The sequence below is a fragment of the Drosophila guanche genome, unplaced genomic scaffold (genome assembly GCF_900245975.1).
Source record: "Drosophila guanche unplaced genomic scaffold, DGUA_6, whole genome shotgun sequence".
In the NCBI taxonomy this organism is placed as follows: Eukaryota; Metazoa; Arthropoda; class Insecta; order Diptera; family Drosophilidae; genus Drosophila; species Drosophila guanche.
The window spans coordinates 6,707,096-6,734,929 of NW_022995744.1; the positions used below are offsets into that span (position 1 = coordinate 6,707,096).

At 45.3% G+C, this 27,834-nt stretch overlaps 1 protein-coding gene across 6 annotated transcripts; it reads left to right on the forward strand.

Annotated features, from left to right (window-relative positions):
• Positions 1–697: 697 nt before the first annotated feature.
• Positions 698–27,539, forward strand: LOC117579523. Of its 6 annotated transcripts, XM_034265437.1 has the most exons (7): positions 698–1,149; positions 19,524–24,525; positions 24,589–25,375; positions 25,443–25,589; positions 26,420–26,448; positions 26,897–26,903; positions 26,968–27,048. In XM_034265437.1, the coding sequence occupies exons 2-6, from the start codon at positions 20,365–20,367 to the stop codon at positions 26,900–26,902; spliced, it is 5,130 nt and encodes a 1,709-aa protein (XP_034121328.1). In that variant the 5' UTR covers positions 698–1,149; positions 19,524–20,364; the 3' UTR covers position 26,903; positions 26,968–27,048. The 6 variants fall into 6 exon arrangements, with proteins under 6 accessions (XP_034121328.1, XP_034121325.1, XP_034121324.1 ...); XM_034265434.1 differs by having other exon boundaries at positions 25,443–26,448; positions 26,968–27,539; XM_034265433.1 differs by having other exon boundaries at positions 19,524–23,519; positions 23,856–24,525; positions 25,443–26,903; positions 26,968–27,539.
• The last annotated feature ends 295 nt before the right edge of the window (positions 27,540–27,834 follow it).

Here is a 27,834-nt window from a genome sequence, read left to right on the forward strand (position 1 = left end):
TTCAACAGTATTAAATTATTTTTTCAGTGTTAAAAATGCTTGCAAGCTAGTAATATCAAATAGAACATCAAAATCGAGGAAAATATTATAAGATTCACTGCTTGGCACGTTTTAAAGGTAGGGCTGACAAATAATACAAAAAATATCATAGACGTGATATATTTTGCTATCACTGAAAATATATCGATATATTTGAAATTTTTTAGCTTGTAAATATATGCTAAAATTCAATTGGAAATAAATAACTCCCATAAAGAAAACAGAAACTTTACATATGTTTTAAACATCTTTAATCCTTATTCCACTTTTTTCACTTTCTCACAAAAACAACATTGCACTCTTCCATTTTTCTAGAGAAATCTGAGAAAAAATTATTTTGCCGAGGTCTTTTCAGTTGGCTTGCGTGGCAATTAACCATATAGTCAAGTCACTAACACACACATGCGGTGTCCGTTTAAATTCGAGAAAAACCAATCTGGGTTACATACATCCACTTTTGTGCACAAATACAATATACCGTATATATTTATTTGGATCCTGTGGTTAGTTACCGAACTTGAAATATACAAAAATATCACAAAAACATAAAAATGTATATATTTTGGGAAAAAAATCACGATACAAATATATTTTTATTTTAAAAAAATATCGATATATTGATATATTGATGTATATTTGACAACCCTTATAATAAGACCGCCGAACAACAACACAAGCACACTTGTGTGCCGAATTTTTAAACAAAACTGTTTATTGTTAACAAAATCGGCTGCAGCGCTGAATAAAAAAAAACAGAAAGAGTGCAAAGCCAATCGAGTAGTTCTTAAAAAAGAGCGAAACGCAAGCGAAAAAAAAGTTCGAACCGCGCCGAGTTAACCGTAAGCCGTAAGCCAAAAGAAAACGAAAAACCAGTTATGTATTCGCCCCAAGTTCGCGCAGTGTTTCCTTTTTGTGGAGCCAAAGAGTTGAAAAATGTATGAAAAATGTTAATGAAAGTGTCGTGAAATGCGCCCCCAAGTGGAGTTTTAAGCGCTAATTGTTGATTTGGTGGCAGACACAAGAGCAGCCATCACCTAGCTTGGCCGGACCAGGCCCCGTTTTTGGTTACAGTTAAGTCCGATTTCATGCGAATCTCTTGCCAACTTAAATGTAAGTACACGCCAAGTATACACACGGCTTAATATAGTACATATATGTATGCATGTGTACATGAAAGTGCTGCAGTTTTTGTGTGGGTTTTGGCATCTTCTTTGTCGCTATCCTATCTCCCGCTGTCTCCTTTTGCAACCGCCTCTGCATTTGTGTGAATGCATGCGTGTGCGTGTGTTTCGCACGAAAGGCAGGTAAAAAAGAAATAGTAAATAAGACTCAAGGGCAGCTAGAAATTATTGCGCAAAGAATAATAAGAAGACGTAGACAGCCAGCCGACCCACATCGGGGAATACAGTTTGGGGTCGGACGACGTTCCCAGAGAGTGGGTGGATGACATTTCCCTAGCTATTTTTGGCCTGGTGCTAATTTTATTCGTCCGATTGGCCATTTTATAGCGCAATTTTTTATGTAATTGCCGAAAATCTCAGTGTTGACCAAGAGGATTTGCGTGTGTGAAAAATCGATAAATCAGCGCCGCTGCAACTGGAATTCCCTTCGTGCATGTGGCTTTTGCCAGTGTGTGTGTATGCGTGGGTTGTTTGGTGGAGCCCACCGCCACCAAAAGCCGCCAGCAGGCGGAATTGGGGTAGGAAGCAAGCTCTCTCTTTCTCCTCTCTCTCTTCGCAGACATCAGCTTCTGTGCGTGTGTGTGTGTGTATGTGTGCCGCATACTACAACTAAGCCGCTCACAATAAAAAGTTTTTTTTGTGTTGTTTTTGGCGGACAACCCCCTGAGAGCGTTCCAGCGCTATGCTGCATTTTCACCCGAAATGCAAATAAGAAAAATCAATAAAAAGCTGGGAAAATAACATGCGGCGAAAGCAAGAGTCATCCTAACGCCAACAGCAAACATGGAAATATGTTATTAACCCAATTTGCATGTGTGAGAGCACATCTCTCCAGCGAGCGAGTGAGTAAATGTGAGAAAGAGAGACCGTTAGGGCATGACTGGATACTAGTTAATCAATAAAATGACACAAAATTCTACGAAAAAACAGGTAGTAATGCAATAAGCCCACTGTAAGATACCCGCTAGACGGTAAAAGTTAAATAAATTGATGAAAATATACGCGGCAACACCTTGGAAAAAAAGATTGGTCGATAATGGAAAGGTGTTAATTATGTTCTACCACAATTCTTCAATAACGCAGATTTAAACTGAATATTTATGTACACTTTATTAAGACCTCTGCCTCTGCCTGTGCCCCGTTTATAATCATCCAAAATGAGTCAGAGGCACTTTGCCAAATACGAAAGGAATTAATACCAAAACGCTGACCAGCTGTGCGAATCCAAATGTTTATATTTAAATGATTTGCCAAACTTTGAACACTCTTGTCGTCCGCCGTAGTGGGAGAGATTCCAACTTGGACTCAGTCAGCCCACCCCTTTGGGCATTCCGTTTTGGCCAAAAGTCAAGTGGGGCGGGCTGGGCATGCGTCATAATTTAAACTGCAACTAAAGTCTTATCCTTATCTTGACAGCTGCTTTGGCCAGCAACAGCAACAGCAACAACTAGACCAGGCCATGCACGCAGCGAGATTTACTCCCACGAACACTCTCAATCTCAAGATAAGAAGAGCAGTAAAATGATTGGAATTTTCATTCGACCATATGATATCATAGTTGATTGTTTCAGTAGAATTCTGGCCTACCCTTCGTATTTTTCCGCTGCGCTCCGTTGCCATTTATTTCGGGGAAATTGTGTGTGAAAAATGTGTCTATTTTTATCATTTCGCTGATTGGAAGCTTCTGCCAATCGATCAGAGGGATTTTGTCGCATGCGATTTTTGTTATCAAGGCGCCAGTAAACAGGAGATACAACCTGTCATACAACGGGAGATTGAATGATTAAATTGAGATGGGGAAAAAGACAAATGGGTGCAACTTTCCACAAGCAGGTGGGGGCTCTGTTCAACAGAGCATTAACATTGTGATGTTAATTGGAACTGGAGCAAGTATTATTTTGAGCTGCTGTCAAGTGGGAAAGCTATTACCGTCTGGGAAAGCTGCTAATACTAGTAATATTTATTACACATGAGCTCATCCCTACTTATTACTGACCTAGAAATGTGCTCTGCCCGCGTTACTCTTACACTTACTAATATTTATGAAATTGTTAGTTGTCAAGTCATTAAAAGCCTGCCTGTATGACACTTACTTACCAGTTTGGGTTGGAAATCTAATTGAAGGATTTGAAGGAATCTCTGGTCTGATAAACAGCAGAGTTGAAAGTAAGACTGTTGAAAAACCTTTAAGAATTGCTGCCACTGACACCATTTAACCCCCGCAGTAGTTTGTCTGGCACCACTTGCCCCATTCGGTCACTAGAATTCCCAGTAAATGTCATACAGACATACAGACATACAGACTAGAGTTCACTTATTTTAATTGTGGCATACATTTTGACCATTTCAGTACACACAGATATGTGGTTATAGTTACGCGTATATGTAATGTACGTACATTTGTGTGTGTGTATGTGTGCGCTTTAGATGCCAAAGACATGACGCCATATTGCGTGTCAGTGGTCGAGAAAGAGCAAGAGCAACAGATAAAGACTGAGAGAGAGCAAGAGCGCGAACAGCTGACACTTGACACTGCCCGGCAGCCGCAAAAGCAAATTGCATTTACACATGTTTTACCGTTAGGGTGACGGACCCCCACCGTGCATACATACATACATACATTTACATTGCATTTACATATGTAAATGTAAATGTGTACTGCTTCTGTGGCAGTTAGTTTTCCAATTTCAATTAGGAAACAACTTTGTGGAGTGGGAGACACAGCAAATCCAAAACATATTTTCAATTAGTTTAATCACTGGAACACTGGAAGACTGGTAGACCTCCTTCCAGCTGCTTTCGTGCGTGTGGGGTGTGATTGTGGGAATGCGCGCTGCGTGCGTGTGCGTAAGTGTGGGTCGAGGGTCTGCTCTGGGTCTCTGTCGTATCAGCATTTTTCTGAAATACCCAGCTCAAAAGATATCGGAAAAGGGCGGCCTTTATAATCTGTTTGGGCACAGTCAAACTTCTACGAATGGAATTTGTTCCCAATTCGATAATAAATATTCCAGATCATTTTCAGTTATCTTTCTGTTGCAACCTCAAGCTAAGTCTTTCACAGCGAGGTGATACTGTAGCTGCCCCTCTGTACCCACCACATGACATGAATATGTTTATGTTTGTTGAATTTCCACGTTCCCTTGAACGAACCCGTGTCTGTATTGTTTGCTTTTGTTTGTTGCCTTTTCGTTTGTTTGTGTGAAAGTGAGTCTCGTGGAATACCGACCTAACCTCCCCCATCCATTAGTTTTACTGTTTTTGTAGTGCCTTCTGTCTTATCAGCAGTGCCAGTGCCAGTGCCCGTTCCAGTCTTCTCTGCTGTGTGTTTTGTTGCGTACTTTTCCATTTAACAATTAAATGCGGAGCTGCAGCCGATTTAATTATTGAATTTATTGCCGCTCCACTCTGCAACGAATTTGTTGCTCCATGCCACCAAATCGTCTATTGGGGGAAGGTTTATTTTTAAAAAATTCATTCGCGGGGCAAACCTAATTACTCGAATGGCACACATGTGGCAAATTAATTTGAAATATTGTATGGCATTGCAATCCACCTCCGCCTTAATTGTTTACAGATTAATTTCAAAACGAGAGAGTGACCGGGAGAGCGAGAGGAAGGAGCAACAGCAGCAGCAGCAGCTGGGTGTGGCCCCCGAGTGTTGAGTGTGAACAATTAGCCAGGGAACGAATGCGTCGTCGATAGCCAGGCCGCTTGGCAAAAGTGTCACGCAACCTGGGCACAGCTTTTAGTGGGGTCTCAGGCAGAGGGGAGTTCCACACGTTCCACTGGCCAGCGGACAGACACCATCCAAAAGCGAACTGTGATGCTAATCGAGCCACCGGGCGGGCGGATGAGCTATTTTTGGGCACGCTTTGTTTACGTTTGGCCTATGGCATGCCGAGTGGGCGTGGGCTCATCATAGATCCCATTCTATATTCAGACATACAATATTTGGCACATTTCTCCAAATCGAGCAAGCGTTAAGGTCAAGCTAATGGCATGGGAACATTCCCCCAAGTCTGTCTCTCTCTCTCGGCCTCAATTGGTAGCCTCACAACATTATGCAACGGTTGGCGGCCATTCATCAAACAGTTCATAAATCAATCAAGCCCAAAGACACAACCAATTAAGCCAATCAAAATGAGATTCTCAATGTGCCTAAATTCAATAAATTCAAGCGTGTTACCATGTTTATGGCCATAAAATATGATTTATGAAGCAATCAAGCATACAGAAAACTAAAAATGCAATTCCCCATTACACAAGAAACACCCCTCACCACCCTCAGGCAATAACCTTCGACACCTCTTACATTTTTTTCGCAATAAAATTCACGAAAATCAATTTTCAATTTGCATGCCAAACCTAAGAAAAACAACAACAAAATACAGTATAATTTTCGAGTGTTTTTCGCGTGCAAAAATTATGCAAATTAGACAAATCAACAGCGGGAGGGAGGCGACGTCAGAGCAGAGCTGCTTCTTGCAGTGCTAAAAAACAAAAGGGGGCAAAAAAGGCAATTGGCAACCAAATACCACTTAATACATTATGCAAAGAAGAGACCCGGACCCCCAAGAGCGAGCACCCTTCAGATGCGCCTTCATTTCAAAAGCCAAATGACGTAGCGCTTATTGATTATTTCTTTGCAATATTATGAAAGAATCTGCATCAAGCAGTTTTACTAAACATTTAAGTATTTTTTTGGGGTGAAGGAAAATGCCACAGGCACGGGGAGTGCAAGACCTTTTCTCATGACCAAACTTTTATTATGTTGCAATATTTATCAGGGCTGCCCTTTTTGGTATGGTTTTTACACTGACATTCATGCTGATGTTCGTTCTTTATGCTTGCAGTTTAATAGCTTAAGACTTTGTAATTCTTTTCAATATGGAACTTTCGGTTTTACTTTTAATGCATCGTTGATAGCATCGTTCCCATTAATTCTTTATTCATGCTTTAGCTCTTTTGAGCTTTTGTGCTTGCTTTAAAAGAAAATCTGTACTAAGAGCATTTGTTGTTGATGAAAATTCATTTATAGAATTATTGTGGAATTATAAAAATGCTTATGTCCCTTCTACCCTTTCAAGTCCCATAAATTTACATAAATCACACAACAAACTAATTGATTTTACTTCTCTAAGTTCATCAAATTAATTGATTGTACTGCTCCTAAGCTAATCTCATGTTAAATCACTTCCCCCAACGTAAACTAAGAACATTACTAGATATAAACCCATGTAAAAATCAAATAAAAGTCTGTTTTAACACGGCAATGTCCTCCAAATGATGTTTGGATCATCAATAAAAAAAAAAACAACTCCCTCGATTAATACATTTTCGCTGCGCCTCACGACAAAACTGATTGTTAAGTCTATTCGATGGCTTTTGGCCATTTACCTTTCGGCGCTGCGTGAGTCCCGCCCCTGAAAAACCTAAACCCCTGCACCACAACGAATCAAGATAAATTGTTTTATGGCAAAAGTTGTTTCTAGGTGCTGGGAGATTGAGAGGCGTGTTTTGGCATTGGCCTGGGCCACATATAATAAACGTGTCGAGCGTCAAGTTTTCTGTGTCACTTTGCATATGATTCATGCGACTTTTCTTTTGCGTGTCGCCTGGCTTTGGTGTCTTAACTACTGTGGCTTCCTCAGCAAACGCCTCTGCTCCACACTTTCCCCACTCTCACTTTCTGGCCACTCATTCTAAAGGGGGCTATTCTAGACTTCCACATAAAATAAATGAAGCACTTTCGAGTGATTTCGCAGTCAAAAATGTTTGTACATGTACATAAGTTTACTGGTTTTCTATGGGTATCTTAAAAGGTATTTAGTGTTTAGCAAAATAAAATCCAATCAAACGTTCATTCAAATGGGAACTCTCTGTCTTTCCAATAAATCTCAGTACCGATCCACAAGAGTCTCTTAAGCTTCGACTCAACGATCTATCATTTCTTCCGCTCTCTTCTTTCACTGGTTTTATTTTCTGTTTATTTTTTTTGGTCATCTGTGGCATTGGATATCTCTCTGTTTTGGGTGTCGCCGCTGGCGTGACTTTCTTTCAGTCTCGCTCTCGCTCATGGCTGATCATTTGGGCATGGAAATTTGTCAACTTTGTGCCGTTGATTGCGCTATATTTGTGATCTGTCTGTGTGGCGTGTCGCCCCGGGGCGATACTTTTATTGTACAATTGTGGGGCTTACAACATAATTTGCCAAATGTGATTAGCAAATTATGGACATGGACTGGGGACGCCGACTGCCGACTGAGGACAGCGGACTGCGACTGCGACTGAGACTGCTGCTCGCTTTCAATTCAACGCTTCGTTTAACTGAAGTAAATTGAAAGCTTGCTAGAGGCAACAACAATGGCAGACAACAGCAACAACAATGGCATGAACTAGCAACAATTACAGAAAATTGAAAAGTATATATCCAGTTTTGAAGCAATAAAAAAATTGGCCATTCGCGGAGGAGTTCATTGACTTTTCCTCTTTTTGTTTTTAACTGTGGCATATTGCTTATGGGTCTTTGGCTTTGCTGCCTCCGGGGCAAATGCTGTGTTCTCTCCACACTCTCCGCTTGGGTTTATTTCTATCATTAGAATCATTTGGAAACTATAAAGCTACATGTCCCCCATTGTCACAGCTCGTAAAGTGATTTCTGGCCCATTCTCTCTCTCCCTCCCTCGAGATGTCGTCATTGCGTGGGTTACGCCGCTTTGCTTTGTGGCGGCCTTTTGTGTTATTTACGTGTTTTACCTAATTGGACTGTGTAATTATTCATTATTTGTAATTTATTCTTAAGCATTGACTACGGTAATTTTCAGTGTGTGAGTGGGTGGTGCCCCATGGAAATTTTACACAAATGGGGAAGCGCAGACAAGCGTCAGGTAACGACAGTTGCAGCTGTGCAATAGCGCAATTATCGATGGTTTTATGGCCCCAGACTGACAGGACAGAGAAAGCTATTTGGATTATGGATTTATTATGGTTAATATTATAAGTAACTGATTAACTTGTGTATATTTGTATAGGTAATCTGCTCATTAATTGCTTTAGCTGTCTGAGTGTTCTCTCTGTAAATATTGATGGAAAACAATGAGCAGAGATAAGTAGTGAACTCTTTGCACATATTTCAGTCAACGATCGCATAGAGTGGACCTAATTTAGTTTTAGTTGTACAGAGGTCATTGAATAGTGTTTCTGGAGCTGTGTTTCTGTACAAATATTCAAATATATTATATGCATTTTATATTCTTGAGTTCTTCATAGAGTGAGTCACATTTTGGGAACCAGCGTGAACTCATCATCATTTTTTTTGCTGCTCTCTTTGGGTTATCGAAAGATGCGCTGACTTGCCTCCCAACAATATAGATGATTCAGCGCAGTACTTCTCCACCATAAGAAACATCAGTCATAACTATAATTATGGCAAAATTGGTTTGATGAAAAACTCCGTTTAAGCCGAGTATGGAAATTGTTTGTAGGTACAAATACACATGCAATCCTCACACTCATCTATCAAAGAGCGTTTTGCGCAATTATCATAAATGTAGTGGCAGTTTTTTCTCTGCTTCTTTTTTTCCTTTTATGATTTCTTACCTTTGCGCAATAAAAGTTTATTAACATTTTGCACATTTGCCTAGCAACAAAAACAACACTTTAAGGCAGCACAGCCAAACGGTAGACACGACGACGGCGACGACCGCAAGAGTTAGGGTTGGGGCTGGGGCTGGCCGCCGGCTTGGCTGTACAGCGTAACGGTACTTGAGCATTCAGTGTTGAATAATGAAGGCGCACAGAGAAAAACTGGCAAAGATTAACAAATGAGCGGCCGCGGAGATGCCGGGTTTAGCTTAGCTGGGTTTGGTTTGGTTTCTTTTTACTGTATGCAAATCGCCAAGCTGGGCCACGCCCACTGTCAGTTGCAATTTGGCCAAAAGAAAATTATGTACGTTTCCTGGTACGGTTTTGAGTTGGTTGCCATACGGATGGATTCTCTGTGCAAAGTGCAAAAACATCAATTAAACAAAAAAGAAAAGTAAAATGAAACAGAAATTCCCTAATGAGGCAGGGCAGGGCTGGCTTATCTGCGCTTTTCCATCTAAGCGCACTTTTTATGTATTTTAGAAAAAAAGTTTTAGGTTTAGTCTAATCGCAAACAATGGAAAATTTACAATATGGAAAGTCGGAGCAGAAAGGGAGAGACATAGGTAGAGAGAAAGAGAGAGAGAATGCGATGGCCTATCTATCAATGTGCTAAAAGCGTTCAGGCCCATGCTCTCCTCTCGAAAAGCAAACGGCAGCAGCAGCGCAGCAGAAAAGGCAAACAAAAAGCAAACAAATTAATGGTATGCGAAGCTAAGATACCCTAACAGACTTATATTTTCTAGGGCAGCTTATTTGAACAAAAGTTTGTTGAGTTTAATTAGATTGTCTCAACAGAAGATATGTTTTGCTAATAGATGGGCGCTGTGGAACGTTTAAACGCTGAGCAGATTGACTCTGAAATACATACACAGACATGTGTTGTACACAACACATAGCACTCCCCTCTCTACAAGGGTATCAAAACAGCAGCAGCAGAGCGTCAGCAGAAGCAGAAACGAACAGAACTGTTTGTTTGTGTATAACAATATAACACTATAACAATGGCTTATTCAGCGTCTGTGTATAACTGCCACTGCGCTCTAATAATTATATATAATAATTACTTTTTTTGTGGCCCGCTGTTTTGGACATTAGGAGACGCGCGCTACCGCGGTCTGTATCTGGTTTAATTAATTTTTTTTTTGCTCTTTGGCTCTCCTCTCTCGTTTTTGCCTGCCTGCCTGCCTGCCAAAAGTGTTGCTAGAAATGATCGAAATCGTTAGCTGACCTTGAAGATAGTAGCTGTTCGAGTGCATGTGTCTGTATGTATTTATTTATGTTATAAAGGCAATATATGTACATTTCGGTAGACCACCATTTAAAAATGCATTCACTTGCTTTTTGTGTAAATTATACGCTCCGTGGCACGCACTTTCCTCGTACCCCAAATAATATTTTTCTCTTTTTGGCACGCACACATCTTGAGGCAGACAAATTCTGCGGAGCCGCCCATTACACTTGCACCATCCATAAACTCTCATTTGTCGTCGATCCTGACATTAAAAATTTTGTTGCAGCCGACAGTGTCAGAAAAGATGGCGGGCAGCACAAAAGTGAAAAAAGAAAAAGTGCAAAAAACAGTTAAGTAGTAAAGAAATTTAGATACTCTACAATGGTCAGTCATCTGAGAACGAGAACAGTAAAAATGTTTACCAGAAGAAGTGAAACCAGTAGAAATTCGATTTTTGTTTACAAACAATATTTTATTTACGTGAAAACTTATAGCCTAAGTTGTTTATTTGATTGCATTGCAAGACGCGCACAAAGTCCGTGATACCCGAGCCCCAAAAGTGTTTACTCTACTCGACAGCCCCAGTAGCTGGGCTGCACTACTGTGCATCGCTTTTGCTTTTGTTGCTGGTATTTTTCGGTACGGGGATGGCGGCTGGTGAGGCTGCCCGACTGCGACTTGGCTTTGTCGCCTCTTCGAGGTCATAAATGTTTCGTTTTCATTTTAAAATAAAAATTTTACTTTTGCAAAAATACAAACTTTTTGTCTGTCTGTCTGCTGGCCTGGCCTTTGCCTTTGCCTGTGGTTTGGGGGGTTTTTGTTTTCTTTTCTTTGGCTGGGGCTAAAATTTGCATATCAAAAAAATGTGTATGTGTTTTTTTCGTTTAATGGCAACGCGAATTTCTTCTACTCTGACACTGACATGACACTGCTCGAAATTTGTGTAAGAGTAGAAGTGTTGAGGAAGAAGACAGCTGCCCCTCCAGCAGCTGTAGTGGATGACATCAGATGCTAAGGGAGTTGTCTATTTGGTTGCTCTGTGCACTGAAATATAATATGCAACTATCCTAGAAGCACTCTCTGCGGATTGCCTCACCAGAGGTCCAGCTTGCGTAACTTTATTTTGGCCTCATTTGATATTTTAACGGGTAATTGCGGCCAGAATGAAAAGTACGTTCCACCACTAACTCGGCACGGCTATAACGTGAAAATGCTATAAAAGTGTGATTTATGCTTATAACAAACCAAACAAAAGTAGAACCCGCTGCCGCTTCCGCTGCTGTTCCCCTGCTATTGCTGCTGCTGGCCTGCTCTTTCCTCCAATCAACGTGCATTGAACTTTTTCACATCTCATCATGTTAACCCCTTGCCTCCACCCGTTCATGCAGGCCCCCAAATTGAGGCAGGTTCAAATTTGCCTTTCATATCAGGGTCTCTGGCGTATCAGCGGCCTTTTGTTTGTCATTTGTCCGGAGACGCTCGGCGGCTCTGGCAGCTACTTTAACTTTTTGTTTTTCCGCAATTGTAAAAAAATACTAATTTGCATAAAGTTTCACACGCCGGCTCCCACACGCAGACAAAGAACGCTCACACACGCTCGTGCCTGCTCTTCATTGCATGCACACTCTCTCCCACACTCATTATCATTGTTTGCTCTCTGTTTCTCTGAGCAAATGCATACACTCTCTCCTCCCAAGGTGCATGCATAAGAGGTGAGCAATTCCCTCACCTCGGCTGCGACACTCTTCCACACGTCGCGCTTTGTGTTCGCTCTCTCACCCAATTCTGCACTCTCTCAATATCATTGCTTTTCCTTGCGCTCTTCTTCCATTGCATTGCAATTGCTGCTACACCTTCTCCTACTTTACTCTCCCTCTCTCTCTCCCAAGCACTTGTTCGCTATCATTGATGCGACGGCCCCCTCTCCCACTCTTCATCGCTTGCGGGGCGCTATCTCTTTCCGCCTGGGGAGCTGCTGGCTGGCTGCCCCAGTCTGGGAGCTTGCGGTCTGAGCGCCACAGTTTGCTTTTTGATTCGGTTGCGCGCGGTCAACATTGGCGCCCGTTCACGTCATCGCCTGTCGGGTTTCGGTGTATAAAATAAACCGTAAATAAGTGTTAAAACCTTTCCGTTGATGATTTCTGTGCCACGCTTTGGTGCTTCCTCTCTCTAGCTCTATCTCTATCTGTTTGTTAGTGCCTATCAAAAAAACACTCATGTGTCTACCCATACAAATATATAAATCTCTTAATTTCACCAAAATTTCGTCTGAAAGCAGAGACAACAAAATTTTCGAAACACGGGCGACAGCAAATTTGATTAGCAGCTATCAATATTGTATATTTTTTTGGTGGTTTGGACGTGCTGGCATTTAATCAGCAATACAGTTCGGTGTTCCCAATAATTGAGCAAAAAAATTCAAGGCCCTCAAACACGTACCTAGAGCTAAAAAATAAAATTAAAAAACTTCCGTTTACTCCCTTTTATGGCAGCATCTAAACAAAACAAAAAAAAAAACAATCAAATAATCAATAAATCTGTAATAAAACGAGATACACACACACACACATACGTAATTGTAAGTTGGTGGCGAGGCGTGGGCAGTGAGCGTATAAAATATACAAAATCGTGTGAACAAATTCCAGTTGGATCTATAAAGACTGTATGACATTCGCTTTGGATTTTATATATTAATATTGCGATTGATTCCACACTGGTGTGTGTTCTATAACAAGAGAAGCAAAGACTGTGCCCAAATTATGCATATTTAATCAAAATGCATGGAAGTATCATGTTTTCTTGTTGTTGGAGCTTCTATTATAACAATTAATAAACAGAAGTACGATTTTTGTTAGCTAGAAATTGGAGTCAAAGGCCACAACATTGGATACAATTGGTTGTAGTGAAGTGTGAATAATACCCAATAATAATAATTCAGAGAGAAATTAAATTGCGTTTCCAAAATTCCTCTAAAGCTGTTCCCTTTAAATATTAAATGAAGTGTCATAGCATCAGCATATTCCACACACACACACACAAATACACACAAAACACCTAGACGAACAGCTGTGTTGCTTGCTGTTTTCACAGTTTGATTGTTTTTGCTTTAGCTTTTGAAACGGCACGGCCTGGCCCGAGCTTTGGCTTGGGTTTTCGCTTTGGCTTGTGAATATATAGAGACTGAGACCTGAGACTGGTCTCGATTTTGGTCTTGGTCTCGTCTCATTTGATTTCAAGGGCCTCCGCGTTTTGACGCCTGATTGAGTTACAAAGGCAACCCATTCCATCTCAGTAGTGGTCATAAATCAACGTTTTTTCCGAGCCTTTCAGCGGGCTGTCTTAGCCGTACTCGAAGTACATGCAAATTAGTTACGGAAACGTTTGGGAATACTTGTCGATCGACCCTCTCTGCCATTACAAACTTCGCTTGGCGGCCTCTTTGCACTCTGCGTGATCTTTAATTATGAATCAGGCGCAGTTTGTGTCCACAATTCTCTCACAATTATTAATCGCATGGAGTACGTACGTATTTGCATGTCGTTCATTTTCATTTACTTGGTTCGTTGCTTCATGTGCTGCTTGCTGGCTTGTGCGGGGGAAAGGTCAACCAAAAGTCAATGCCAGGCCAAGTCTGTAAGAGAGTATTACATATACGAATGTACGTATGCATATTGTATGGTATATACACTTTGACTAATTAACGCTGAGGCTCCACTAAATATACATTTTAATTGAAATTTATTTTAATATTAATTAACATGCAGTCACTCCAATCTCGTCTTGTGCTTCACTGTTGATCGACATTCTGATTGCATCAATCAGACAGAAGTTTTCTCTGAAACCCTTGGTGATAATTTTCAATCTCTGCACTCCTGAATTCTCTGCTCTGAAACCCTTATAGATGTTAAATTTGGATCTCTGTAGTTTTGAGATTTCTGCTACTGAATTCATTTTATATTTGTTTATTTTATGTAAATTAGTTTACTGATTTGGAAAGCGTACTTCTGGCTGTAAGAACAATCTTTCTTTCGAGAATCCTATAATTTTGAGCATTTTTAATTGGCTTATAAATCCATTAATTGTCCTCAATTTTCGGCAGCTTAAGTGTATATATTTCTTATGGCATGAGCTTTACTTTTATGACTTATTTTTATTTTTGTAGGTTTTTTTTAATTACCATTCAGACTGCATTCTTGTTCCGGCTGTTTCGACAACGAAACATCATCAGCAACAACCTCCCATTCTCATCGCTGAAGCATAAGCTGCCTGCTAATTTTAATTTTGATTTATTATCACGATTCTGCTTCTGGCTGCAATCTTTTTTTCAGCAGTCAGGGTCATGTCTGCCTCCATCAAACTTTACCTCTAATGAGTTTTGCTTTTCTGTTAGGTCTATAAGAAAGCTACTTTTAGGCGTTGCCTGATCTCTATCTGCAAAGCAATGCAACTACGTGGCAAGGTCCTTGAGTCCGGGGGGTGGCTGGTATTGGCTAGCACGTTTCAAATCACTGCCTGGCTGCCGTTACTGACCTCGCAACTGTTATTGCCGGCACTGCTTACTGGCCTGGGCCTGGGCTCTGCTTTGAGCGCCGCAGTTTATGTGCTAAGTGCAGTAAGTCGTTAAATGAAGACCCACATTGCCACAAACAACACACCGCACATGCACTTTACGGCATGGCACGAGGCGCCGCTGCCGCCAGTCGTTTGTAGTCGTTTCCAGTTGCTGTTCTGTTGCCCACCCACTCGGTGGGGGGGCACTTGGGTGGGTATCGTCCACTGGTCGGACAACGCGTTCGTTCGTCCATTTGGTTTTGTCGGTTTGTTGGTTTCTGGGCCACAGACAGAAAGTGAATTCTATGTAGTTGCCTCTTGGCTGAAATTTGAGTTTTGTTTTTTGCTTTTATTTGATTTTTATTTTCGCGGGTGCTTGGAGGTGCAGCTCGTGCAGCTCGTCAAATGCTACTCATCCTCATTTACATTCTCATTCTCATTTCCATTCCCATCCGCCTTGTTGTCTTGCATACCATCGCACATAATTGCCCGACAGCCAACACCGACTCGACCGAGCCACACACATTTCATTGACTTGGCTGAAATCTTGTGGCTAGTGATGGTAGCGTGACTGCTGGTAATCCTGTCAAGGTTTCCCCTTAAGTATTACGGCATGTTAAGTCAAGGTTTATGAGAGGTTTATTAAGGGATGGTCAAAGTGAGGGCAAAATGTATTGATTGTGTGAGACTTTGTTTATTTAAATATAATATTTGATCCTACAAACTAAAGGAACTTGTTCAAAGTGTCTTCTGGAGGTGTTTGATTGATTCTAATCATATTGTTAGCTCTGTAAAAGCAAATCTACTGAATACAACCTCAAAAATGTACGCACGTAAGATAGAAAAAGTGGAGAAAAAATCGTTTAAAAAATTATTTCTTATGGAAACTCTTTACTTTTCTCAACTACTTCCTTATTGATGAATATTTCACCTTAATGTGCTTCCCACCATATCCTCCTTTGTATCAATAATAAAAGATTATTGTTTGATTCGTGCGCAACCATCTCTAGTTGGATCTCACATGCCTGCAGGCTCGTCTCGTTCGTCATTTTAACCCAACAATTTGTTCAGCAATTTGTGCGCGAGTGTGTTTGCCTTGTGTTTAGGGAATTCAAGATGTTGTTGAATAGATACATAGATGGATGAATGGATGGAGAGCTCCAACCAATTTGCAACCTCATCGCGAGATCGTCGAACCCCTCTCTGTCCGACACGCCCGGCCCCTCCCCACAGCAGAGACCCGCCCAACAAAGCGATAATATTTTTTTTTTGCTATAAATACAGGCCATTTTGATTATTTTTCTCTTGTTGTTTTTTATTCATATAATATTTTTTCTGCTAAAGAGTTTTTGTTGGCAGCAATATAGTGGTTGTGTCACTTCTCTTTCTCTCTATCTTTCTATGGGTATCTCCTATCTGCCACGCCTCATATACATACACAGTCCTCTCCTCACTCCACTCCACTCCACCCCAACCCATCCATCCACTTGACTGGCAATTGGCGACTGGTTTCGGTTTCGGGGAGCCATTGTCATTCATAGCACACTTTCCGAGCTCTGTTTCAACAAAATGAAAAAGTGTTATAAAGGAATTAATCTGTGATGGCATAAATTCATTTATCTATGGATATAACTCCGAGATCTGCTATCCGTTCAACAAATTCCTTTGCTCTTGCTTACCTTTCATTGCGTGTGACTGTTCCTGCCTCTTGGAAGTTTTATCCATCTGTCATCTGACAACAGTTTTGTGGCGTGTGTTTTGACTTTAAACTTGAAAAAAAAGTGTTCTGCCCACACTTCCTAATGCCTAGAGGCAGAGGCAAACAGTTTCCATTGACTTGTCCCATGCAAAACCATAAATTTACATGCCTTTGCCTACGATTTGTGTGCTTCTTGGGTCGTCGTCATCCACGTTATCCACGTCATCGTAATCGTCAACTTGTTGCGCCCATATTTGGCAACAGATTCAAATGACCGAACAAACGGCCGTCCATCTGTCTCTCTGTCTGTCTCTTGATCATTTTATCGACAATCAGTATTTATATCTTGTTTGGACCTGGTCTTGCAGTCCAAGCCGTCTGTTCTAGTGGCTGGGGTGCCGTTGTTCTATCTAGAGGCAAGGCATTACTCATATACTCACCCATGGCACGACCTTTGTTTGGCAATCAGCTTTTATTTACTTACGATAAATGGGAAGGTTTTTATAGGAAAATTCATATATAGAAATATGAGTATTTTACGTGTTAAATAATGTCGACTAAATTGAGCGTGATGTGGGCGGGTTCTCATTGATTTACAATCTGCGATTGCATAAATAAATTTAAAGAAAATAATAAGGCATGGGCTAAACACATCAATAAATGCAGTTTTAACGAGAATTTGCTTTTGTGACTTTCTGGAGGGAAAGTTCTGTCATAAATGTGTTAGTTTTATGGATTGTTCTAATAAAAGTGTTGCCTCTTGAGGTTTAATCTATCGAATATTTATCTAAACCTTAAAAAAAACCTTCTAAATGTATTAACTTGCTGGCGTTTTCTACATTAAAGATGGAAATGGTAGTCATGGCGCATTTTATGATGTGGATTTCTGTAATAAAAACCATCGTAAACATTGTTGAATATTTTTTAGTGCTGATACAACCTTCTCTGAAGCTGTAATAAAAAATATATCCCATCTTATATTTCACCTGCGAGCTAATCATTTTAACGTTTAGCCTCGATAGAGATTTATTAATTTATAATTAAGTAAATTTCGTGTGACTCTGTTGCATAGACCAACATTTTTGTTGCCATATATAGAAGCTATAGACGGGTCTATAACTCATTCAGCCTCAATCATAAAGGGGGGCAAAGGAATGAAATATAAAAACTGGTAGTGCAATTCCGCTGCACGTACTTATGTATGTATCTGACAGAACGTGCAATTATCGAGTTACAAATGAATTTGTTTTTGCCTTCTTTTTTTGCTTGCCTTGTCTTGTCTTGGTCGCTGATTATGGTAGTGGTTTCTTGTTGTTGTTTTTGTTTATGTTGGCACACTACCTGCCGGCGTATATGCAGTTCTCTTTACATGCATATCGTGTGCAATAAGCCATAAATTACATAATTGCCGTACGTTTATCTGGTGGATATTGGCAACCAACTGTTTGTTTTTTTCTTGCGACGATATCGTATCGGGTGTGTGATCTCTGGCCTTTGTGTTTTAGTTTGTTGAGGTTGAACGAACGAGCGAAACTCCCTCTCCTCATTAACCTGTGGCACGAACGTAGATAATGTCTTTGTTGAATATATCTTGGGCTAAGAAAACGGTATCAGATATCATCTAACCAAATGTAACAGGCCAGACGATCGATCTCTGTCCGCTTTGCTGTACGCTTATTGGCTGATTTATACAACTGTACGTTACCAGGTTTGTTTCTTTGTCTCTGCGACAGACCAGACTGACAGATAGACACGATTTGCATGATCAACCACTCGGAAAATCTATATATAAACCTACAGACATATGTATACATTTACTGCTTGTAGAACTTATTAATTTTTCATGTTCAGCGATTTGTTGTGCCATTGGCTTTGCAGCTCGCCTTTGTATGTAAATTTAATTGAAGAATAATATTACAATAAAATGTACAGAACCCTGTAGAAATTATACGACTAATGAGCACTTGCTTGTGATTGCTTAAGAGCTTTCCTTTTTGTCAACTTACGAATGTGTCAATTGGTGTTTCCCCGCCGCTCTCGATTAAACTGTCTAAAAACCTTCTCAACTCTCAGTGAACTGAGCCAATATTTGCTCGCAGTGTAAACACGAATATCATACCTTATAAAAATGTTTATTATTTACGCGTAAATTCGCTGAAATTTCAGCTTCAGCATCGGAACTTCACTCAGTAAACGACAGCAAACTGTGCAAACAGAGACGTCTCCATAAGGTTCCTTTTGTTTTCCTTAGGTCTATCTCTCTCTGTGGCCTGTGGCTATGCCCTCCAGCATATTCTCACTTCCCCGGTATTCAATTTCAAAAAGAATGAAGCGCCAGCCAGCCAGCCAGCCAGCCACTCAGCCCAGCCAGCAGTTTTGTTCCCCGCGAGCATGCATTTTGCTTCCGAGATATGACAAATTGGAATTGAAATTCTATATGTTTGTGTTTGCCTTTTGGGGGCTGAGGGCGCCGCTGCGTTAGAAAAGGAAGCAGGCAGCGAGGGTCAAGCGCTGCCTGACTTCTGCTATTGTTTGCCTGCTGCTGCGGTTACTCTGGTGGGTGGCTGTACTGTTGGGTGCTCTGCCTTGGGCAAGGCTAACGATGAGCTGATGGCGGGTGACGGGTGTGGGCGTTGCATTGACGTCAGCCCCCAGACTCGTATTTAAATGAACAATTGTTTAATCAGACTAAGTCATAGACAAAAGTGGCAGTTGGTTGGACTTGTAAGTGCTCTGGAATTTAGCTTTTTATTTCTTTCATTAATTTCATTAAATTAATTAAATAATTGCCTGTACTTTAGTGCATTTTTTCTTTGATTAATTTGATCGTTTGGTTAATTAGTACTCGATAAATATCTGATGTTGGCAGCGATTAATTAGCAGCTCCACCCTGCAGTGAGGTTTGGGCATTTCCTGACAAATCAAAAGTGCTGCACAAGCGTCATAAGATCCCAGTTTTAAATATTTGCCGGTGAAAAAAACATTGGGAAATTATGAAGAATAATGGGTGTAAAAAAATAAAAATGCATTAAATTTTAGCTTGAGCTTGAGTGTTTTTATAGAGATTTTGTATGTGAATGAAGTAATTTTTGCCTGTTTACACCTCTTATGGGATTACTTATGTACATAGTATACATATATTTATTCTCTCTACCCTTTACTCTTTGTTTTACAGTTTAATTGTGCAACAACAACAATACGGAAAACAACAACAGCAGCAGCAATAGCAGCAGCTGAAAAAAAACCAACAATTGGCACAATTGGCGATAAATCAGCAAGCCGCAGCAGCAGCAGCGACAGCAGCAACAACGTCATCAAAACGCAACGCTGACAGCAAAGAAGAAGACGCCGAAGACAAAGAGTAGAAGGAGAAATAACGGTGTGAACTTCAGCAGACGCAGCAGGAAAAAACAAAGAAAAAGCAACAAAACAAACGAAAGAAACGAAACAGCAAACTGCAGCGGGAAGAAAGGGAAAACGAAGACGAAGACGAATCAACAAAAAAAACGAACAGCGAAGCAGCAGAAGACGCAGAAGTGCATAGAGCAGGACACTTGCATATCGATTTGGCGATTCGCTGGAGAGGAGACTATTTTTAGTGATATCCTCCCAGTATCTTGGAGCCCCACAGTTCCAGGCAGTTTGTTGACAGGCAGCTGCAGGCCAGCAGCAGGGGAATGTGGCAGAATGTGGCCATGTAGGCAGCCCTAGACACTGAAAACAGCAAAAACAACAAATAAGAGGGGGAAGGAAGCAAGCGTAGCCCAAGCCCAAGCCCTAGCCACTTGACAGCCACTTGGCATTCAGGCAGCAGCAGCAGCAGCAGCAGCAGCGGCAGCAACACCAGCGAACCATAACCAGGCAGACCGGAAAAGCGTCGATGAGTTGAGGCCTCCAACCTCTCTCATCCTCATCACCCCCCACCCCTTCTCCACTACCTGTACCCTTGCTGGTGCTTTGAAAGCTGAAACTGGAACTGGTAACCCGTCCTACACCACCGTCGTCCCCTGGCTACAATGGACGCATCGCCCACATCCCCTGCGGCAGCTTCTGCACTGGTGTCGGGCAGGTCATTGGACCAGCAGGTGGACGCCTCGCCCAATCACTCGAACTACTCGAATCTCACCAACAACAGCGGCAGCAGCCCAAGTGGGAGCAGCGTCTGCAGTCCCTCCACCACATCCTCATCCTCGTCGGCGCCCCAATACAGCGAGGACCTACGTGCGGCAGCCGCTCGTAATCCCAATCCAACTCAGAATCTAAATCAGAGTCGGAGTCTCAGCGGATCGGCGGGCACAGGCACAGGCTCATCGTCGGCGGGCAAGACCTGCGAGGTGGATGTGGGCGAGGAGGAGCGCGACACCTTCTCGCCAGTCTCCAGTCCGGACTGCAACGGAGCAGCCTCCGCTCTGGGCGCAGAGGTTCTTGCCTCCGGCAGCGACACGGGTCTGGACAATAAAATCTTCGAGGGAGGCAGCGGCAGTGGCAGCAGCAAGTCGAAACCGGCATCCAAAGAGGAGAAGCAGCGCCAAAACGAGGAGATTGTGTGCATGGAAACCTCCACAGTGTCCACAGAGACGGGCTCCTGGGAGTCGATGTATCCAGTGGCCATAGATGCGCCTCCTCCAGCACCATCAGCGCCCGAGGAGGATGAGACAATGGAAGCGGAGACGAGCTGCGTCTTCAAAGGCATCAGCGCCAGTTGTCTGTTGCGGGATCTGGAGAAGCGGGATCAGCCGCTGTCTACATCCGGGACGAGTGCGTGCTTCATAGACGCCTCCTCGCTGCGCGACGAAGATGAAGTGCTGTCCTTTCCCAGTCTCGATGGACATGCACAGGAAGAGGAGAACGAGAACGAGAACGAGCACGAGCACGAAGCGGAGGCAGAAGCAGGGCCTGACGACCACGAGCAGGAGGGAGCACAGGAAGCTTCGCCGACACAGCAGCTGGAGCAGTTCCACAAGGCCTTTGCCAGGTGCAAAGGTTCGAGCCTGAGCCATGGCCGCAGCAGCTCCAACGATGCCGATTCCTCCGACTCCTCGCTCAGCGTCAAGATGCGACGAGAGCAGGAGGAACAGGAGCGCCCAATGGCTGCCATGAGCGGCGGCAGTGGAGGTCCCTACAGCTTCCAGCACAATGCTCAGCACTTTAGTGTGCACCCATTGGGTAGCAGTCCGAAGTTTGCGACCCACCACCACCACTCGAACATCCACCAGAGCCACCACAACAATGGACAGCCCGATCTCAGCTACACCACGGACTACTCGTCCAGCAGCCCGGCTCCCAGTTTGGTGTGGTCGGAGCACAGCAGAGCCACGCATGCGCCGCACTCTTCCGCCTCGGTCTCTGCTTCGACGCCACACAACTCGATGGTGCACATAGAGCCAGCCTCGGGCAGCAACAACAGCTCCATTCACAGAGATTACACGTTGTCCTCGTCGCTGTCGCATCATCGCGACTCGGGCGCCTACTGCAGCGATGCCACAGACTCGCCGTTGCCCCTGCCGCGCACCCCGAAGCGTAGCTCCAAGTTTGATGAGGCCAATCCTATAGTGTCGGGCGGTGCCTCCATCGAGGACTTTAGGCAGAAGCAGTGCGAGAGTCCCAGCATCAAGCGGCGCACGGACACCTGCCCCATTGTGTCCGGTGGCTTTGTCTCGCTGGACTTTGCACCCACGCGTCCCCTGCAGGACGACGATGAGGATGACGATGATGCCGATGATGCGGAAATCTCTGGGGTGGAAATGCGCGTCAAGTCGGGCAACCAAGGCTCGGGTTTGCAGCGGAAAGCGGTGACTGGCATCGCCTCTTGGGTGGTGGACATGAGCGACTGTCGACCGGAGCGGCGTCGCAGCACCAGCAGCACCACCTCCAGCTTCCGCGAGCGCTCCGATTCGAATAGTTCGCACAAGAGCGGCTGCGGGTTCTACGTTTCCCTGGATGATATGGATCGGAAGCCGCAGGAGCCACAGCCACAGGCTAAGCCACAGCCACAGCCAGCATCGCAGCTCAGCAAATCCTACACGGCACCCAAGTCCGCTGGCTTCTTTGTAAATCTCTCTCAGAACGAGGCGGAGGAGGAGGTGCAGCCAAAGGCAACGGAGGAGAAGCAACAGCAGCAGTCGGAGCAGAAGAACATCTTCAGCATGTTCATTGACATTGGCGGCGAGCAGAAGACACCACGCGGAGCCCCAAATGGACGCAAGGAGCCACTCAGCTTGGCCCAACGTTTGTCCAGCTCGTTGAGCGCATCCTCCGCTGCTGTCCAGCGACGCGTTGAGCTGGTTGGCGATGTGATGAAGTCCAGTGCTAGCTCAACGGAGACTCTGATGGCCAAGAGTGCCACACAGAAGGAGCTGCTGGTGCAGGCTGGCGCGGGAGAAAGCAAATCCCTGGACTACAGATGCAATCTCGATCCACCACTGACTGTGGCTGCGCTGCGTCGCATCTCCCAGCAGCAGCGACAGCAGCAGCAGAGCGATGCCACGAAGCGGCACAGCTGGGGCAGCAATGGGAATCCGGAGCACGGAGAAGTAGGCAACGACTGCAAACGTTCCATCAGTCTGACAGCCAACGGAGTAAACGGCAACGACTCTGGTGCGGGTCTGATGAGCATCATTGACAAGCTGCCAATCATTTCGAAGGCTTCCTCCCTGTCGGTGGACAGTTCCCTCTCCCCCTACGACGACTACAGCGGCGGCTCCAACGCGGGTGGGCTGAGCAGTTGCTCCGACGAGGAGCAGCAGCAGCAGCAGCAGCAACTGGTGGGTGGACGCCTGAAGAAGCGGCGCTGCGATGCGAAGCTGAATGAGACATACGACAAGAGCAGCATGGCCTCTGTCACTGAGGGAGTGCTGTCCAAGGATATGTCGCCAGCATCCAACACGGACACGGATGATCTCACCTTCCAGCAGGACGAGCAGTTGGCACAGCAGCAGGCGCAGGCACAGGCACAGACACAGGCACAGGAGCAGCATCCCCTGATTCCCGTGCAGCTGAGCAGCAGCTCGAATCGCACCAGCGTCATGGATACCATCATTGAAGCCAAGGAAACAGCCTCGCCCAAGAAAACAGCCTCGATCACCAATGGCCACACCATGGAGTCGCTGCATGCCACCATTGAGAAGCAAAAGCAACTCCTGGAGACGGTCAACGAGCACGGCGAACAGCAGCAGAAGCAGGCGGCACCAGCTGCCTCCGCTTTTGTGAAGCTCTCGGATATGGATAAGCCCGTGAAGCATGATCTCCAGTCGCCGGATTCGATGAGCAAGAGCGTTGGCAACAACCATCGCAACAGCCACAGCTCACAGCTGGGCCAGCGCCTCTACCGGGATGAGAACAAGGGGCGTCCACACTCGTGGGCCATGACCCGATCCACGGGCAACAGTTTGCAGAACTTTACCAATTCGGTGGACAACATACGCAGCCTGTCGCGGCTGTTCCCTAATTTCTCCAAGGAGTTCTCCAATTCCCTGCCCAACGACATGACGCTGGAGCATGCACAGGCGCAACAGCAGCAGCAGCAGCAGCAGGTGGACTACATACAGACCGATCTCAGTGCCGACTCCAGCCTGGCCTCGAGTTTCAGCCGATCGGGCATGGACGAGTCTTCCATTAGCTGCCGTCAGCCGCGTCGCCTCGGCGAGGATCTGCTCAAGATGTTCCTGCAGGAGATTGCCACAGATATGCTCGTGGAGGTGCATGGCCGTCGCATTCGTGCCCACAAGTGCATCCTGCGCTCCCGCTGCCAGTACTTTGCAGCCATGCTGGCCGGCCATGGCTCCCAGAGTGTGGTCTCCCTGCAGGGCTACTCCTATGCGGCCGTGCACTTTGCCCTGTGCCACATCTACTCGGGTGCCTCGCATCCACCGGACGGCATCAGTCTCATGGAGCTGGCAGCACTCGCCGATCTGCTGGGACTGGAGGGACTCAAGGAGGTCACTTCGCATGCGCTCAAAACGAATTACTGCCACAACTTCCACAAGCCGTGCTCCGGCTGCATCGATGGCATACTGCAGGTGCTGCCCGTGGCTCTCAATCATGCGCTGGACGATCTCTATCGCAAGTGCCTGCGCTGGACCTGTCGCCACTACCTCAAGGTGTGGCCCACCCGTCAGTTTGCACAGCTGCCGCCGGATATTTTGGGACGTTGTCGTCAGCAGATCATTGCCTATATGGTAAGAGCTTTGTCTTTATGCTTCTATAATCTTTACTAATCACTTCTCTTGTTCCCCCGACAGACCTCGGAGACGGTGCTGGACACGGTGCTCGATTGTGAGCATTTGCTGGCGCAGCTTTCGGCCTATCGCTGGGGACACGTCTGCGAGCAGCTGGTGCGGGACATACTGGATGCTGCACACGCCTATGTGGGCGATCACTTTGCCAGCCTCATTGCCAGCGATGCCTTCTTGTCGCTGGGCCACGATCGGAGTCGCCACATTCCCCATCTGGAGGCGCTGCTGCGGCAGGCCGCCTCTGAGTTGACGCCGGAGCAGGCATGCCGCAGCTACCAGCGCGTGACGCGGCTCAATGCGGTGCTGCGTGCCAAGCTGCACAATGTGCCGGGTAATCTGAGCGAGCTGGTGCAGGAGCTGCACGGTCTGCAGGAGGAAGAGCAGCTCGACTGGAAGCCGGACTATGTGCGTTTGGTCTGCGCTTTGGTCTACACCGTCGAGCAGTGCCTGATCCGACAATGTTCGCGTGCGATGCGCGTGACTGCTTGGCAGCGCATGGACCTGGAGCTGCGCAAGAAGATCCAAGGCATGGCCCGGCTCACGGAACCGCTGGACATGAAGCGGCAGGGCGGCAAGGCGGTGGGCAAGGCCTTCTCCTTTGGCGGCAGCACACGCAGCCAGGATTTGGTGCAGATAAAGCTGGCCATTCAGGCGCAATCAAAGCGTGCCCACGCCCAGGAGACACACATGTACAAGGCCACCCAGACACAGGATGCGGCAGCAGCCACCCATCATGTGCAGACAGCGGATCGTGGCGTGCAGGCCAATCACGATGGCCGGGAGGCTGGCAGCAGTGAGTTTCGTCTCTTACTTATCTCTCTGCTGAGTGGAAGATTTTCATTTTCTGCTTTTCCTTGCAGGCAAATTGCTCAAGTCAAATTCGCGCGCCCATGTGCCGCATCGTGCAGCCTCACAGGTTGCCTCTGAGCGTAACAGCATCAATCTGCATCGACGCACGCAGTCCGAGGCGCCGCCAGTTACGCAACACAAAAAGACAGCAGCAGCAGCGGCAGCGGCTCCTACTGCAGCTGAGGCGAAGGCAAAGCCAACGGCAGCACCGCGCTTAGGCGAGATTCGACCCCGCTACTTGGAGCCGCGCAAGCCGAGAGCCACGCTTGGACCCAGTGGACCCGTGCGCAGTGCCACCAGTTCGGGCATACCCGCCAGTGGAGGAGCAAGGAAAGCGCCAGCCAAGAATCTGCACATCTCCTCCAGCGACAGTTCGAGGAACTCGAGTCCGGCGGCCACGCGACGAGTGCAGAATGGCAATGCCACGCGGCTGGGCAACAAGTCCAGCAATCTGTCCATGGACAGCCTCTCCTCACCGGCCAGACGGGCCAAGAGCAGCTCACGCGCCCCCACCAACGACAGATACTCATCCGATCAGAATGTGGACTCGCTGGCGGAGAGCATGAAGAGCTCCGTCATCACCAATAAAACGATCTCACACGAATCCCTATCGGGCAGCTCGAAGCTGGCCCGCATACAGCAGCTAAATGGCCACACGGCGGGCGCCAAGCCATCGACAGCAGGCAAGACGAAGCCGCTGCAGCGTGGCTCCACGGTGGGCAATAAGTCGACGCGGCAGCTCAAGCAGCAGCACAATGCAGTGGCCTCGAATGGGTCGAGTCCCAGTTCGGTGCACACGACCAAGTCGGCCACCAGTCGCCTGTCCTCCGTCAGCAGTACGCTCTCCACACGCGAGCTGTTCAAGCAGCGCTCTATTTCGGTGCCAGCAGGTGGCACAGAGGCGGCACCAGGCAACAAGGGACGCCCCAGCTTCCTGTCGGCCAAGTCGCGCGAGATACTGGCCAAGCGGGCAGAGAAGAACAAGCTCCAGCAGCAGCAGCAGCAGCAGCAGCAACAGCAACAGAAGCAATCCTCTTCGGCTGTCGAAAGTTTGGGGGATGAGCGCGGATCGCATCATCTGCGCTCGTCGGCGGGCCCCCTACGCTCCTCCTCACATTCCGCTGTGGCCAGCATGCTGCAGCAGCACAATCTGCGCAACAGTCTGCCCTCCAATATACCCACACGACGTCCCAACACGCTGCAGCTGAAGAAGACCACCGCCGTCTCGAACGGCATGGCCACCAAGGTGACCACCAACGGCATCAATGGCACGTACAAGGCGGCCCAAGCGGTCAAGCAGAAGCTGGACTTGCTCATCGATGCTCAGTTGGAGGGGGCGCACATGCCCCAGGAGCGAGTTGAATCGAAGCTGGAGCGTTCCAGCACCTTCTGCAAGGATAGCGCTGATCTGGATATTAGCGAACTACAAATTGTGGAGTAAAGAACAAGAGAACAGACAGCAAACGAATGAGGTAGGGAGTGCAGAGGAAAGGAGAGACCTTTGACTACTAATCTGTTAACTTCTTTGCCTTCCAGGTCGTATCAAATATGACCCCAGACAGACCCAGTCCCCCCGCAGAACCGTACACGTCCCATAAGGCAAACACTAGTCAATAATCTAGCATGCGGCTGCCGTTGCAGTTGGTAGTTGGAGAGCATGAAACCATTTAACCATAACAATAAATACAATAATTATTAAACAAGAAGACAAAAATATGTTAACTACTAGCCCTCCCCCCACAAACAACAAGAAGCGAAACAAATTGTGAATCAAATGGCGGCAGCAACAATTACGGAAATCCGCATAAAAATATAATTAATGTAATTGCTACTTAGAGCAGAAAACAAAAGAGTTTATTGCCACGCCCACACCACCCACTTCCACAACTACTCCAAGAAATAATTGTATTGTGTATTAGCTTATTACGATATCGGAAACGAGCAGCGGAGAGGGCCAGCAAAAGGATTAGAACAGATAAAGAAACAAAGAATGGAATGGAAAAATGGAATAACAAATATTTGGTGATATTATTTAGAGTGCGCTTTACTCGTAATGTTTATGTTAAATGCTAATCGAAAAGTGCTTATATTACAGAATATCCAAAATCGAAAAATAGTCTACTAAAAGTACGATCTAGCCCAGCCCCTCCCTCCGCTCTATGCTCTATGCGCTTTGCAAGCTGCATTTAAAGTCTTTTACTCGCCTGCCCCCAAAAATAATATACCATATACCAGGAAGAAGAAAAGAGAGCAAACTAAACGGAAACCATGTCTCTACTCGACTCTATAATAATTTAAGCTTTGGAACTCCTTGTTTTCTTTTTTATACTGTTGTTTATTTAAACTCTCGTAATCGTAATACTACTACTATAAATGGCGCATTACTTCAAGGCAAGGCAAACC

Coding starts and splice junctions, on each gene's coding strand:
- LOC117579523 (XM_034265432.1), top strand. CDS start 20,365: ATGGACGCATCGCCCACATCCCCTGCGGCAGCTTCTGCACTGGTGTCG. Junction 24,526..24,588: donor AGCAGATCATTGCCTATATG/GTAAGAGCTTTG, acceptor TTCCCCCGACAG/ACCTCGGAGACGGTGCTGGA. Junction 25,376..25,442: donor TGGCCGGGAGGCTGGCAGCA/GTGAGTTTCGTC, acceptor TTTTCCTTGCAG/GCAAATTGCTCAAGTCAAAT.